Below are 15381 nucleotides of genomic sequence, written 5' to 3'. Positions count from 1 at the left end.
TTTGTCTCCGAAGAGAAAAAATATGGATCACACGTGGGTTGAATTCATACCATTTCCTAGTTATCCTGGCTGGCTGAGATACTGTATTAAGAAAACATTTATTTAGCATCAAAATGTATTGCACACATGAAATATGTTTTAACCAAATTGAGTATTGTATGTTTAAAACACAAATTGGAGTTAAAAGGCTTGTGAAAGAAAGTAAAACAAGAATATTATTAATTACATGCTGAAATGATCCTGTGTTCCTTACACTGGGTTAACTACAATATATTATTAAAAGGAATTCCATCTGGGTTGCAATGTGGCTACTGGGAAGTCGAAAATCGATGTGACTCACATAATTGCTCTACTGGGCAGTACTGTGCTAGGGCAAGTCTTGCATTTATGCAAAAGAGACAATTCCTTAGATGTTTACCATGTCATTATTCAGATGTGCCAAGAAAGAAAAAAGAATAAAGGAGGGAAGCCAAAATATTCAGGCACAGGGAAACGGTTCAGCACACTGAAGCATATTCAATGCCGGAACTGTTGTGCTTTAAGAAGCCTTTGCTTTCTTGCTATTTGCATGTCCTGCTCTCTCTTTTCTTTCAAGGCTTCTTTCAGGTTTCACATTATTGGTGAGATGTTTTTAAGCTACCTTACTGAAGACAGCAATATCCATTTCTCTCTTCTAGCACCCTTGCACACCCAACCTTCTTCTAAGTTTTCTTCATTGCATAGTTGTCATCATCACCTGAAGCATTAGATCCCTTTCCTGCCCTGTTCCTCCTCCAAACTGTCAGTTCCATGTGAGAAAGGGCTTGGTTTTGTTCACCACTGCATCCTTAATGTCAGAGCAGCATCTGCCACATAATAGGTATTCAGTATATATTTGTTGAATGAATGATTGATGAGATACTAGATTGAGTGAAAATTAATGAGCAAGAATAATAAGTATGTATCTATTTAGACATTTTTGAAAACTAAGTAAGATTGATTGGAAAACCAAGTTGCTGAATGAGATGTCCATACACACATATACAAAATTGATGTAATTACCAATGTTTCTATCGATCTAGCACGATCTATCGTTTTATCACCTTTCTAACTACCAGCTTACCAACCTACCAACCTATCTTCAGCTATTAATGTCTTGGTTTTGCTCAGACTGAATGAAGGATTTGCTTTCCATGCCACAGCCTGATACGTATGTGTGTATGTGTGTGCACACGCACATACCCAGTCATTTAAGTATATGACATCCATTTAAGTATGGACATGTAGGAACTGATGTCATTTTCTCTTGGATTTGTATAGGCACAGAGGGAAGAACCAGAGAAATCTACTACTCTCTTCTTAGGTCTGATTGTCTTTAATATGAGAGGACACAGGGATACACAATTTGGGTGTATATGGTACAAGCCAGAAGAGTGAAGCATCAGAGTGTAGGTACTTTCCAGTAGGTATAGAAAGATAAATGTAACTTGAAGTTTTTCCAAAGAGTAGAAATTTGACTGAGTTTACTGCCAGGTCTAATGTCCTTTAATTAATCCCAGGCATGGCTTGTCTTGGAAATCAAAATCAAATGGCATGCAATTATGGGCAGTGCTACTTAGCACAGCTAGAGGCAGATAAAAACATGTCAGTGCTTATGTTCCTCCAGGGATTTGAATTTTTCATTTCTTAATTTTTCACATGAATCCCATACATATATAAAAAAATAATACTGATCTTCTAAGTAAAAGTCCAAAAAATTCAAGATAAATATAGATAACTCAGTGGAGAATTTTCTTTTTGATTTTTAAAAGCTTGAATTTAGATATTCTGTTCATATACTCAAATTTATAATCTTTCCATTACATCAAAATAGAACCAATAAATTACATTTTCATAGCAAAACAGTAGCAGAAAGCTGCCCATATTTTATATAACTCTTAGTGATTTCCCATGTACATTGGCATTTCAAAATAATTTTCCACTCCTATGTGGTAAATTTATTTTGGACCAGGTCAATTAAGAACTAGTTGCATCATTTAAAATTAACTATTAGTTCAGAAAAATTTATTCAGAGGTCACTAGATTTTAACTTCCTGGGTTCACTTTGATAATCAGTTTTTAAATGCCTGTCATGTACAGGCACTGTGCTTGAGCACACAGAGAGAAATTGCTTTTGTCCCTGTCCCAGGGGACTCTTACAATGTTCAAATGATGCATGTTAAGTGTTAACATGGAGATACACAGGAATTATGTTGTTCAGCAGAGGACCCAGCCCCAAATAGAGATTCAGGAGAGCTTGCTGGAGAAAATGAATTCTGAGTCAGTTAGCTCAAGGGAAAAATGGAAGACAGCACTTCCAGGCTGAACAGTGTGGAAAAAAGGGGTGTCACAAGGTAGGTTTTAGTTAGGAAAAAGAACCCCATATGTCCACTGTTTGAGGACAGCATGGCGGATGCAGGCGACTTCAAGTACTTTGGTTTTGCTTATATGTACAAAAAAGTTGTACAAAGACTGAGACTCAAAATATGGGGTCTAGTGTTAGGCTATTTTAATATACCAGGAAAGCAGTAATATGAGCAGCAGCAAGGGAACTTGCTGAAGACTATATAGGATAGAAATTTGACAGGACTTAATGAATAAGATGAGTGTGCTGAGGAAAATGGAGTTTAAATATCTATCAAGGTCTGGTTTGAGTGACACGTTCCATCTTATTGCCATGTTCAACTCAGGTGCCTATGTGATAGAAAGCAGGGCGAGCACTGGAGTGGGTAGTTAGACATTTCCCAGTTCCTATGCAGAAGTACAAAGGGGGTGACCTCCCACCCCCATTGTTCTAGCTCGAGGGTCAAAGTGGTTAGTCACATGAGTGGTGATGCTGATGGGATTTCCCAGAGAGCTGTTGCCTTCCTGTGAGGTCACACTCTTCTACCTTCAAAATGCCTTTCTCCAATCCCACCCTTAGTGAGGGGAGGGAGCTTCCAGGGGGCCATTCAGAGAAAGCTGGAATTGGGTCCAGCCGGAGACACTGAAGAGAAAAGGCTTAAACTTTCTCAAATTGGGGTGGATGATGGGTGGTGGTGTGAATCCCAAGTGGCAAAGGAGGGGGGTGGCTGAACAAGGTGGGAGTGACCAGGACACTCTGCTGCATCACTTTTAGAGGGACCCCCCAGCCTTTCGAAGGGGGCAATGAATGGGTGTTTTCTATGGGTCAGATTTAGAGCCTGAGTATCTTGGTGGGATCGTTCTGGATTATAACTATAGTCAGACTAAAAGTCATTAAAAAAATAAAGACAAGGAAAAAGAGAAAATCAAGTACTCCAACCGCCACCCCCCCCAAACAAATCTGGTGTTTGTTATTGTGAAATATATGTAAAAATCACTGAAATAACGTCAAATTCCAGGTCTCCACCTTCAAAAATTTTGATTGGATTTTAGAACCTAAGAAATCAGACCTCTAACTTGAACCTAAGAAGAATCTCATTGATTCTGTGCTTGCTGACTACAGGTCACATTTTGAGAAAAAGTGAACTCTAGAAAAGAACATGGATTGGCTGGGAAATGATCAGTCTTGTGAATTCTGAACAGCCCTCAAAAATATTCAGTATTCATACAAAGGGCTTGGAGAACAGTCTGCATAGTAAAAGCACAATAATATACATATATATTTGTATAATGCACAATATATATGTATATACATATATATGTATGTGTGTGTGTATATATATATATATATATATATATATATATATATAGTCATATCCCTTCTGCCTAAAGGGCTAAGGCAATCAGCAGGAAGGGTAAACTGTGCGCCCCTGGATGTCAAGGCTAAGGACACAGTCTTCACTTCTATCTGAAATAGAAATGGATCCTTTGTGGTCTCTGCCCAAGAAGCATTAAGAGAGGCTGCCCAACAAAAACTCATAGTCAAAGAAAGTGCTTTAAGAAAAAGAATTAGCTTTAAAAATCTCCCAAGCCCACCAGACACACCAGTTTAAACTATGTTCTGAATCCAGAGAGCACAGACAAGCCAGGCAAGCGAGAAGCCCCCGTGACTCATTTTGAGCATGGTAGGGGCTCAGCAGCTCAGGGTGTGGTGAGGAAGGAAACAAGGAAAGGAGAAAGAGAAGTCAGCCGTGCTCCTTCATTTCCCTAGGTCTCCCAGACTCCTCAAGGAGAAGAGAAATTTGATGTTAAATCAAGTTAGAGGTCTGATTGATCTCTTAGATCAGATTTCCTAATTACTATATAAGCTGAGGCTCAACTTGAAAGAGACATCAGCACTGTCATTACGCTAAGTAAACAAAAGTTATAGACTCTGCCCAGATAGTCATTGGATAATTTAAAATATCCAAATTTCTCTTCCTGTCTCGGTTGTGTGTGTTTGACGTACCAGTCATGTGGGCATTGACATCGGGTCTGTTGTAGTAATAACAGCAACGACTTTTGTTTGGGAATGTATGGTATGGAGGTGGCAGGGGGTGGGGGGGATCCAAGTGGATATTTTTTTCAACAGGGAATTAACTAGATGAATTTAGACCTAAGGGAGATGTTAGGACATGACCTCAAAAATCACTTGTCTACTTCTCTGGAATCCACTATGGAGAGCTGTGTGGAGATTTCTTGACCTACTAAACATAGAGCTTCCATAGGATCCAGCAATTCCACTCCTAGGTATTTACCCAAAGGACACAGAAACATCCATTCCAAAGAGCACCTGCACCCCTATGTTTACAGCAGCACTATTTACAATAGCTAAGCTTTGGAAACAGCCCAAATGCCCAAAAATAGATGACTGGATCAAGAAGATGTGGTCCATATACACCATGGAATATTACTCAGCATTCAAAAAAGATAAACACATGCCATTTGCAGCAACATGGATGGAGCTGGAAGGGATCATGCTCAGCGAAATAAGCCAGAAAGAAAAAGAAAAATACAGGATGGTCTCACTCATAGCAGGAATCTAGAAAACTTAAATAAGGGACCAGGAAAAAAAATAACTATAAGAAAGTAAAAATCAAAATCAACGAACAACTATGAACCAGAGACACTCTATGGGGGCTGGGGGGTGGGGAATGGAGGGATTGGGGTCAAAATAAGGGGGTTGTAATTGTATGGGGAATATAAAAATAAAATTTAAATTAAAAAAAATAAATTGCTTCCCCCTTTTAGTTCTTTGTGAGAGAAGATTTCTTCCAAACGGAGATGTCTACAATTCCTTGACAATTTTCGTAGCATTTGTCTCTTTTAGTACAATCTACACATAGCTACCAAGATAAACTATCTGAAATATCATTTTGTCTCTTCCTCAAGAACAGTGACTTCTTATCAATTATTAATCAAATTTGAGATTCTCAGCTCAGCACGCAGTCACCAATTATATCTCCAGATTTACTTAGTTATTTCTCACCACTTCTGCATGGGGCCTCTCCCGCCAAGCCCATAGGGCTTCTTATGTTTCATTTATATTTTTTCTGTTCACTGTACTGGGGCTCCGTTTTAACCACATTCTGTTTTAAACACCTGTTCTGCACACTCTTTGCATGGATTTCAGGGAACCTAAGGGGTTTGTAAGGCCCTTGAGATTTCAGAACAATTTGTAGGCCTTTTAGGGGAGCCATGGATTCATGGTTTGAATCAGTTTAAGGAAGGGTCAGAAAATAGTTGAAACCGACTGTCCTAACCTTGAATCAGTGATTTGTTTTGCTGTACCCACATTTCACTGCTCATCCGACACTGGTGACTACAGACTCTCCTGCTCAGATACCTCAATGGGCTTGTTCCTCCCTCAGCTGCTCCCTGTGAGTTCTCCAGACCAGCTGGAACTTATTCCAGGAACAGTAACTGTAACTGAAGGCAGGTGGAAAGCACTCAGCCTCCTCAGTCCTCATGTCAGCTAACATTTGCCAGAATGACCTGAGGTGGGGCTTGCTGGGTTCTCCTGGTAGCTCAGGCTCGCTGACTAGTACCTGATGTCTCTGAGTCCCACTTGAGGAGTCATGTCCATGCTTAATGATGGACAGTCCCCTCATTCTCCGGAACCACTGCATTTTCCCCCTGTATGCTGCTTGCCAGCCTCCAAGGGCTAAACTTCCACTGCTATGTCCTATCTGCCTGTAGGGTAGGTAAAAGGTATCAGGCTTCTCTGCCCTCCTGCCAGCAGGACAGATGATGGAACCCTGCGGTTCTGAATGCATGCCTGATGGCGGGCACCTGGAGTAGGGTGTGGGCATGGGTAGATGGGATTCGACTGGGCTTTTAAGGGCGGCGTCACGGGGACCCGGCAGAAGCAGAGAGAGAAGTAAGAGCAGCAGAAGCCGAAGAGAAGCCGAGAGAGAAGCAGAGCCATGAGAAGAGCAGAGAGAATTTGAGAGAAGGTCAGAGAGCCCAGAGTGAAGACTTGCTGGGGGCTGGCAGGCCTGCCAGCCTCCCGGCCCCCCAGCGCCCCTGCCTGCTGTGTACCTGGTAATCAAAATAAAAAACCTGCAAAAACCGGGCCTCCCTGGTGGCACAGCGGTTGAGCGCTGGGTTGCGAAGCTGCCCGCAGCCTCTGCAGCGCCGGTTCGATCCCCGGCTGCTCCCCGGCCACCAGAGGAGGGTCCCACATGGCTCGCAGACCTCTCCTGCCGCCCGCTGCTCCCCTCAGCAGTGTACTTCGGTCCTTCTGCCTGCTCTGCTCCCCGCTCTGGCTCTGGTGAATTCTCTCACCCTCCCGCGCTTCGGACTGTACCCAGTGCTTGTATAAACAAAAAACAAACAAACAAACAAATAAATAAATAATAAAACATGCCTCTATTAAATAAATAAAATAAATAAAATAAATAAATAAATAAAAAATTTAAAAAAAAAAAAAAATAAAACCTGCAAAAACCACTGAGGACTCTGACTCTTCCTTTACCCGGTCTGCATGGGATCCTAGAAAACCTGCACTGTGTCCATTCCTGCCCTACGCTGCCTTTTTGCAAACTCTGCTACTTCAGTTGGGGGTCCAATAATAATGATGGTGATGTCAAAAATAGCACTAGCAAGCATGTGTGCTTCCACCCACTAGGCGGTGGGCTTCATGTTTTACATGCATTACATCATCTCTTCCTGAAAAACACCTGAAACGATGCACACTTTTTAGCAGAACCTTTGATTGAACAGTTGCTGCCTTTTATTGAGCAACCACTGTATGCCAGCTAGTTGCTAGGCAGTACATGTCATATATGAAACTCCCAGAAACAGGAGACAGTAAAATTTGTATTAGTAGATAGTGGAGCCACATTCATTTTGGGGGGAGATGTTTCTGGATAGTGCCAAGTTAGTGTTCCTTACATAATGAAGTCCGTATATACTTGCTGAGTAGGAATTTAGAATGTAACATTTAGCAAATGCCCAGAGAAAGAACTCCGTAACGTGTTCATCATGCTTAATGTGTTCTTGAATTCTTTCTCTTTTCCCTCAACCCCAAATGCTGAAAGGTAGTTGGCTTGAGACCTGTCTGAAAGGCACACTGATTCCAAATGATGTGTGGAGTTATTAGGGATTAGTGTGCAGGCAACTATCTCTCTGCCCAGGAAGTTTACCTCCTGTGACGAATTTGATCTTCGCCCCATAAATTCAATATGCTGACTTGTGCCTTTATATTATTTTTGATTTGGAAATCCTTTAGAAATAGTTACTAAAAGATGAAGTCAGGGGCAGCATCAGGACCAACCATTTTATTTCATGTTTCCTAATGGAACCTGATGCCAGCAGAATGTTGTTGGATTATGTACTCCTTGAGAGGAACACCTGCATTTTTCCAACTTTGGCATGTTTTAGCTGTCTCAGAATTCCCTCAGTGCCAGCCCTTCAATAGCAGGGACATTTCTTTTGTTTTCCCTCAACCCCAGTTTCTCTGCAGGAATCTCTACCCTGCCAAAGGTAGCATATGGCATCGTGACTCAGAAGACAAAAGACAGGAGGAACATGATGGCCATACAGGTTTCCAATGCACCACTTCCCTCTTCCTGCCCCATCCCCCCTGTGGAGCCCGAGATTGGGGAATTTGCTCTTTGGAGTAAATGAATGTTAAATGCTTTCTTGCTTTCAGCGTGATCCCTCATCTTGGAGCTCATTATTTCTTTAAACATGTCTAAATGGAGCTTGGTAATGTCACCTTCTTATGCCACTGAAGTACCAGGCAGAAGGTACTTGGGGTGCTCTGGGTGTTTGATCCCAACCTTTCATGTGGCCTCTTACCTCTCCATGCATTGGTGTGAGATAAAAAGAAACCAGCTGTTTTCTTGTTAGAGATCAAGGTGATCAGGATGGTGACTTAGGACCTAACCACAATCTCTGCGGGAAGAGATGCAGCTGTGTGATGTTCTTCTCTTAGGGACAGTGTGTCAGATTCATGTAGCTGTCAGAGAGGGTATTTCATTTCATGCCTATTTGTGATTCCTTTGTGGTTGTGTTGCCAGTTTTAAATTCCTGGCATCATTCTTAGCAACTTGAATGAGGATGATATTAGCGGCCCATTCCAATGGTCAGAGAATAGCTCATCTTTCACATTCTTGCTATGTTCCTGCATGGTTCTTCATAATCTTCCTCCTTTACCTTGCAGTAACACTGTCAGCTAGATGATGTTATCCCCATTTTACGGTGAAAAAAGTAAGACACAAGGAGTTTAAGTAGCTCATTGAATTTGGACTGCTCATAAATGTTAGTAGAGTTGGGATTATTTTTTCTCTAAAGATTTATTTATTTATTTTATTTATACAAGCACTGGGTACAGTCAGAAGTGTGGGAGGGTGAGAGAATTCACCAGAGCCAGAGCAGGGAACAGAACAGGCAGACTGATGAAATACACTGCTGAGGGGAGCAGCGGGCACGGCAGGAGAGCTCTGTGCACCATGTGGGACCCTTGCCAGCGGCCAGGGATCGAACCAGCACTGCAGAGGCTGTGGGCAGCTTCGCAGCCCAGCACTCAACTGCTGCACCACCAGGGGAGGCCCAGTAGAGTTGGGATTTAAAAGCGCAGTCACCAGGCAAAGACTAGGGTGAGGTGAAAGAGAAGGTAGGGCACAAAATTTAAGAAACACGACTTGTCCATCTCCTGGAGTTTATTGGTGTCAAGCCTGAGATGGGGTGCCTCCTGGAATTGTGTGCCCAGGGCACTTCTAGCTGCTTACTGCACCCTAGTCCCAGTCTCACAAAGACCCTTGCCTTGGAGCCTGGGTACTGTCAAACCTCATCCATCCTGCCTGTCTGGGCCTCACTCCTATAGATCAGTGTCATTTTTCAAAAGGAAGCAGGGTGAATGGCCAAGAGGGCCTAAGGGTGCTGGAAAGCCCAGTATAGACAGAGTCCAGAGACGGCGTCTCTCTGGACTTCCTCCCTTGCTCTGGGCTGGGCATTCTTCCCCCATACCATATTCTCTCCCATTCTTCTTTCTCATGGTGTTGTCTCACCACAACCTTCCTCAGTATGGAAAGGGATAAAGTTATGCTTGCTGTGAAGGTAAATCCTGCATCCCATAGAGAAAGCACTAGGGCAGCACTACTGAGGAGGGTAGGTACTGCTCAGTCACACCTGGCTGCTCCCCAGAGCCTCATTTCTCCTCATCAACTTGGAACACACCCTGAGGTATAGGCTGGGTTTGAAGATAGTCCAGGGATACCTAACTATCTAGGTCTTAGAACACGGCCTTGGGAAAAGAAGTCAAATTGTCCTTAAAGAAAACAAAAAGGTAAACCCACAGATCCATGGCCAACTAATCTTTGACGAAGGAGCAAAGAATATTCACTGGAGAAAAGAAAGTTTGTTCAGTAAATGGTGCTGGGAAAACTGGGTCACTATATGCAAAAGAATGAAGCTTGACTACTACCTCACACCATGCACAAAAACCAACTCAAAATGGATTAAAGAACTAGACATAAGACCAGAAACCATAAAATACATAGAAGGAAATATAGGCGAAACACTACGTGATTTGCACATCAAAGACATCTTTACAGACACATCACCCAAAGCAGTGATAGTGAAGGCAAAGATCAACAGCTGGGACTACATCAAATTAAAGAGCTTCTGCACAGCAAAAGAGACAATAACAAAAACAAAGAGAAACCCCACCGACTGGGAGAAAATTTTTGCACCCAACACTAATGATAAAGGACTGATCACAAAAATCTACGAAAAGCTGATGAGACTCAACAACAACAAAGAAAATAATGCAGTCAAAAAATGGGCAGAAGAGCTAAAAAGAAACTTCTCTGAAGAGGAAATGCGAATGGCCAACAGGCATATGAAAAAATGTTCAACATCACTTGCAATCAGGGGAATGCAAATCAAAACTACCATGAGATACCATCTCACACCAGTGAGAATGGCACATATTAAAAAAACTAGCAACAACAAATGTTGGCGAGGGTGTGGAGAGGAAGGAACTCTCCTGCACTGCTGGTGGGAGTGCAAACTGGTCCAGCCACTATGGAGAGCTGTGTGGAGATTTCTGGACCTACTAAAGATAGAGCCTCCATATGATCCAGCAATTCCACTCCTAGGTATTTACCCAAAGGACACAGAAACATCAACTCCAAAGAGCACCTGCACCCCTATGTTTATAGCAGCACTGTTTACAATAGCTAAGCTTTGGAAACAACCTAAATGCCCCAAAATAGAGGACTGGATCAAGAAGATGTGGTACATATACACCATGGAATATTACTCAGCATTCAAAAAAGATAAACACATGCCATTTGCAGCAACATGGATGGAGCTGGAAGGGATCATGCTCAGCGAAATAAGCCAGAAAGAAAAAGAAAAATACCGGATGGTCTCACTCATAGCAGGAATCTAGAAAACCTAAATAAGGGACCAGGAAAAAGAACAACTATTAGAAAGAAAAAATCAAAATCAACAAACAACTATGAACCAGAGACACACTTTGGGGGGGGCAGGGAAAGGAGGGATTGGGGTCAAAATTAGGGGGTTGCAATTGTATGGGAAATATAAAAATAATAATTAAAAAAAGAAAACAAAAAGGTGGAGGGAAGCTCAGGGGCAATAATCAGGAATGCTCCTCCCTCAAGTGCCATGTACTCTTGAATAGTGATAGCAAAGAAGTTCTTCCATCCAGTCCTTACAGCCTAAAGCTTGGGAGACAATAGGATTATAAATTGATCATGTAGGAATTCTCTCTGGTATCCTCCAGTGAAGGACCACCCTGCTCCTAACTCAACAGATTATGAGATAAGCATTGATGGGTTCTTGTGAACTTATGTGGGGGGCCAGCAGCAGCTGGGGCCAGAGTTGAAATGAAGGATGAGTGTTATGTCAGTGGAAATTTTCAACATCATGCTGGGAAATACCTGATAGCATTTCTAGACAAAATTTACCACTGAAATCCCAGCAGACTGATTGGCAAGGACTGCTCCTCCCTTGTAGATAGATATAATGCCAATAGGACCCAGTAGATAGAACCACACCAAATGGATACATCAGAGATAAATCAAGCAGCACTTGCCTCTTTGATCAGGTTCATAAATCTGGGTCCAAGGCGCCACGGCTTGTGTCGATGGCACTGTAGGGAGCTGACTGTCAGCTGGGAAGCCCGGTGGGAGGCAATGGCCACCATGTACACGGCATCATACATCAGAGCTGCTTCAGTCTGTGGAGGGAAACATATTGTAGCTTCAATGCCACTTTGCATACCTGCCTTTACCTATGTAATCGCTCTGCCTGCTTCCTTAACTCCTGTGTGTTTGATCTCAGCAGCCATTTATTCTCTAGATGACAGTTTTCACTCTCCAAAGCTATTTTTCTCTCAAATAATTCCTCACACCCCATAGTAAATTGGAGTCATGGCTCTGTTTTGTCTTGAGTTCTTAAAAAAAAAAAATAAGAGGCAACTCAGATCAGCCACAAAAGACTGATTTAGAGAACAAATATTTTTGGAGTGTCCATGTTAAGTACAGTGTTAAGATCAACACCATTGTGTCAGAAGCTACTGTAGCTCAATATTTCAGTATCTGATTTTGTTTCTCACTTTTTAGGTGGCTATTATTCCTATTGGGAAGAAAAAAACTGCTGCAAATATCAGGTGATTTCCAGATCAGGACACTCATCTTGGTCTTTTCCATTTACTAGGGTTAAAAGGGTTGTAGTTAGGGCCTCCCCGGTGGCGCAGCGGTTGAGCGCTGGGTTGCGAAGCTGCCTGCAGCCTCTGCAGCGCCGGTTCGATCCCCGGCTGCTCCCCGGCCACCGGAGGAGAGTCCCACATGGCACGCAGACCTCTCCTGCCGCCCGCTGCTCCCCTCAGCAGTGTCCTTCGGTCCTTCTGCCTGCTCTGCTCCCCGCTCTGGCTCTGGTGAATTCCCTCACCCTCCCGCGCTTCTGACTGTACCCAGTGCTTGTATAAATAAATAAATAAATAAAATAAATAAGTCAAAAATAAATCTTTTAAAAAAAAAAGGGTTGTAGTTAATGAATCAAATTCAACAGCAGGTTGGGAGGGTATCTGAAGATCAGACTTGGAACTTGCTCAGAATATTCCAGTCCTTGTGAGCACTTGCCTTCCTGATAGAGACCGTAAGTAGTCATTCCTTTTGGGAGTGGAGTTGGGCATGTCATTCTTTTCTCCCTCCAGAAATTTCTCTCATTTGCAAAATTTCACCTAATACTTTAAGAACTTTATAAAATATACCACATGACTCCAAATGGAGAACTGAGTTATAAAATTTTGCTTCACAAGCAGGGATGAGTCTATCTGAGAATGGGTCACTCCATTACTCCTGTCTGTCAAAAAGTCTATAGATCGGATCCACCAGGTGCTGAGAGAAATTTAAAGATGGCAAAAAAGAGTGAAGTAGATTTTGCAAAATCACTCCTAACTTCTATTCAGTTAATTATCATTCCAGTTGATAAAGTCCTCTTTTTTTTTTAGTCTCAAGACGTTTTTAAGTAATGAGTTTCACTATTTTTGTATTCGATTGGCTTAGTAACAGTTTTCTTAGTGAGCTCAATTTGAACTATTTTTAAAGTCAATATTTTTTTTCTTTAATTGAATCTATTATTCCTGGAGTCAAAGTTTCTAGGGACATGAGCTGTGTTCTCTTGACTTAGAGCTTAGTCAATGGGATAATCTTGCACATACTTGTCCTTTAACCTTCCTGGGACTCTGGTTCTACATTCCCAAGTGAGCTACTGCTTCTGGAAACAGTGATCTGCAAAATGGAGTCTTTGGCTAAATAAAGGTCAGCAGTTTGCTTCCTGGGATTGATTTCAGTCTTACCTGCATGACTCTAGGAACCCACTTGTAGCAGGCACTGATCTAACCACTTTTTTCAACTAGTATTGACATGTATGGCGTAGGGATTCTACCCACTTCTACAGCATCCTAGTGAGACTCCTCTTCTGCTTGGAATAATTTTCCTTTTCCTTTTTACAGTTTATAATAAAAACAAAAACAATAATAAATATCAATTGCTATTGCACCTCTCTTATGTGTGATGACAGTAATAACCTATAGGCAGAATGGGGTTTCTTCCATCCACTGGCACTGGGCTCTGCCATGCTCTGCCCCTGGGTGGCCCTTTGTCCAGGCCCCAGGGTCAGCCCTAGGGGGGCAGCTGCACCTTCCATCCTGCTTGACTGGGTGTGAAGGTATGAATTATATAGCTCTGCCCCCTCTTTTCAGTGGATTTCTTCAACTCAGTCAATGTGTACAAACTCTTCTGTCAGTTCAGTATCATGAACAAAACAGATGCTTTTTGGGGTGAGAGTATATGAAGTCATACTTGTGATGCATATTTAATGCTTGGCCTGAATCCCAAATCTGTATCAACATAGCTCCAAATCATGTTACGTTTAGTGTTTAAAAAAATACAGGTAAAATTATTTGAGATTTTTATCCTGTGAAATAAATCTTGTTGAGAGGTGAGGGCAGGGCAGGCATGGGGAGGGGGTGGGGAGTGGGGAGAAGGAAAAAGGCAGATGATTTTGAACCAGATTTGAACCAACTAGAATCACAAATCCAAAAGGAAAAAGACAAAAATTGATATATTAACCTATGCCTTTAACCTATGCCTTTTTACACTTCTACTGGATATGTCTGGATATTCTCTAATTGTTCTTTTTTTAATTTTTAAAATTTTTTAATTAATATTTTATTTTATATAATTCTTACATCATTTTTCTTTTTTTGCACAATGTATGCATTATCATTTTGGTTATATTCCCTATATAATTGCACCCCCCCTTATTTTGACCCTAGTCCTTCCTCTCCCTGCCCCTCCCTCCCACCCCCCTGCAGTGTGTCTCTGGTTTACAGTTGCTTGTTGATTTTGATTTTTACTTTGTATTAATTAGTCTTTTTCCTGGTCCATTACTTAGGTTTTCTAAATTCCTGCTATGAGTGAGACCATCCGGTATTTTTCTTTTTCTTTTTCTTTCTGACTTATTTTGCTGAACATGATCCCTTCCAGCTCCATCCATGTTGCTGCAAACTGCATGTGTTTATCTTTATTCAAAGCAATGTTTCAAATCACTGCAGGACTCATTTGTACCAAAATACTTTCCATTATTATCTCTCAGGTCACTTTGTATATTTGAGAAGTTATTTTAGGTTTGAAAAAATAGGGATCTTGCACACAGCATCATCTGGAACTACTTCATTCATTCATTTATTTCTTTTCATTTGTTACTCATTTTAAGAAAAGGGAGAAAAAGAAAAGAAACCCCAAGTTCATTTCTCTGGGAGATGATACTTTGCAGTTATCGGTAAATTGCATCTTAAAAGCAAGAGCACTTCTCCAGATGATGGGAACAGAGAATGAAATACTATGCCAATTTAAAATGCTATTACCTGCTCGCATGCCCAATATCTTCCTCCTTAGATGACACAGTTCCTACATTGAAAGCTGATTTTTTTAAAACTTCCTGTTATTTTCTTCATTACACAGGGAGCTTCATTAGAAAAATCACGTGAGGAACGTGCATTTGACAACAAAAAGACAAATGTGAGCTAGGAGATGTCTGTTAAGGCGGTTTCCAATGTATCTGCTTGGCAGAGCCCCTCCCTTGTCAGGAGGCAGGCTTGGCATCTGCTCCAAGGCAGCATATGGCTGGTGTGAAGCCTGTGAGTGTGTGCCCGGGATGCCAGCACACACGCGGGATGGAGGAGTGAGCGCACCAGCTGTATGTGGAGCTGGCACCTTCAAGCACGTGCTTCTCCTTGCTGAGATGCGGCTGAGGCAGGGAGGGCAAGCTGGGTCTGTCACTTAGAGGCATCTTGCATCTCCCCCTCTCTCACTCCTTCCTGCAGGCACCTTCCCAGGGGTGAATCCCCCCCGCCTGCCCTTACTTTGCTTGGGTTTCTGCTTTGTCGCCGTATGTCCGATGTGACAAGTACACTGAATGCTTTTATCTGAGGCTGCA

The 15381-nt window shown here is 42.1% G+C and overlaps 1 protein-coding gene across 5 annotated transcripts in view; it reads right to left on the bottom strand.

Annotated features, from left to right (window-relative positions):
* Positions 1-15381, bottom strand: part of GRIK1 (glutamate ionotropic receptor kainate type subunit 1) — a 352546-nt gene that overhangs the window by 88382 nt on the left and 248783 nt on the right. For all 5 annotated transcript variants that reach the window (XM_054700340.1, XM_054700338.1, XM_054700336.1 and 2 more), the window contains exon 7: positions 11471-11614. In XM_054700340.1, coding sequence (XP_054556315.1) covers positions 11471-11614 — 144 coding nt within the window. The remainder of the gene's footprint in view (positions 1-11470; positions 11615-15381) is intronic.

Source organism: Talpa occidentalis, unplaced genomic scaffold, assembly GCF_014898055.3.
Source record: "Talpa occidentalis isolate TD23 unplaced genomic scaffold, MPIMG_talOcc4v2.1 talOcc4.4, whole genome shotgun sequence".
NCBI classification, from domain to species: Eukaryota; Metazoa; Chordata; class Mammalia; order Eulipotyphla; family Talpidae; genus Talpa; species Talpa occidentalis.
This window is presented reverse-complemented; position numbering and strand designations above follow the sequence as displayed.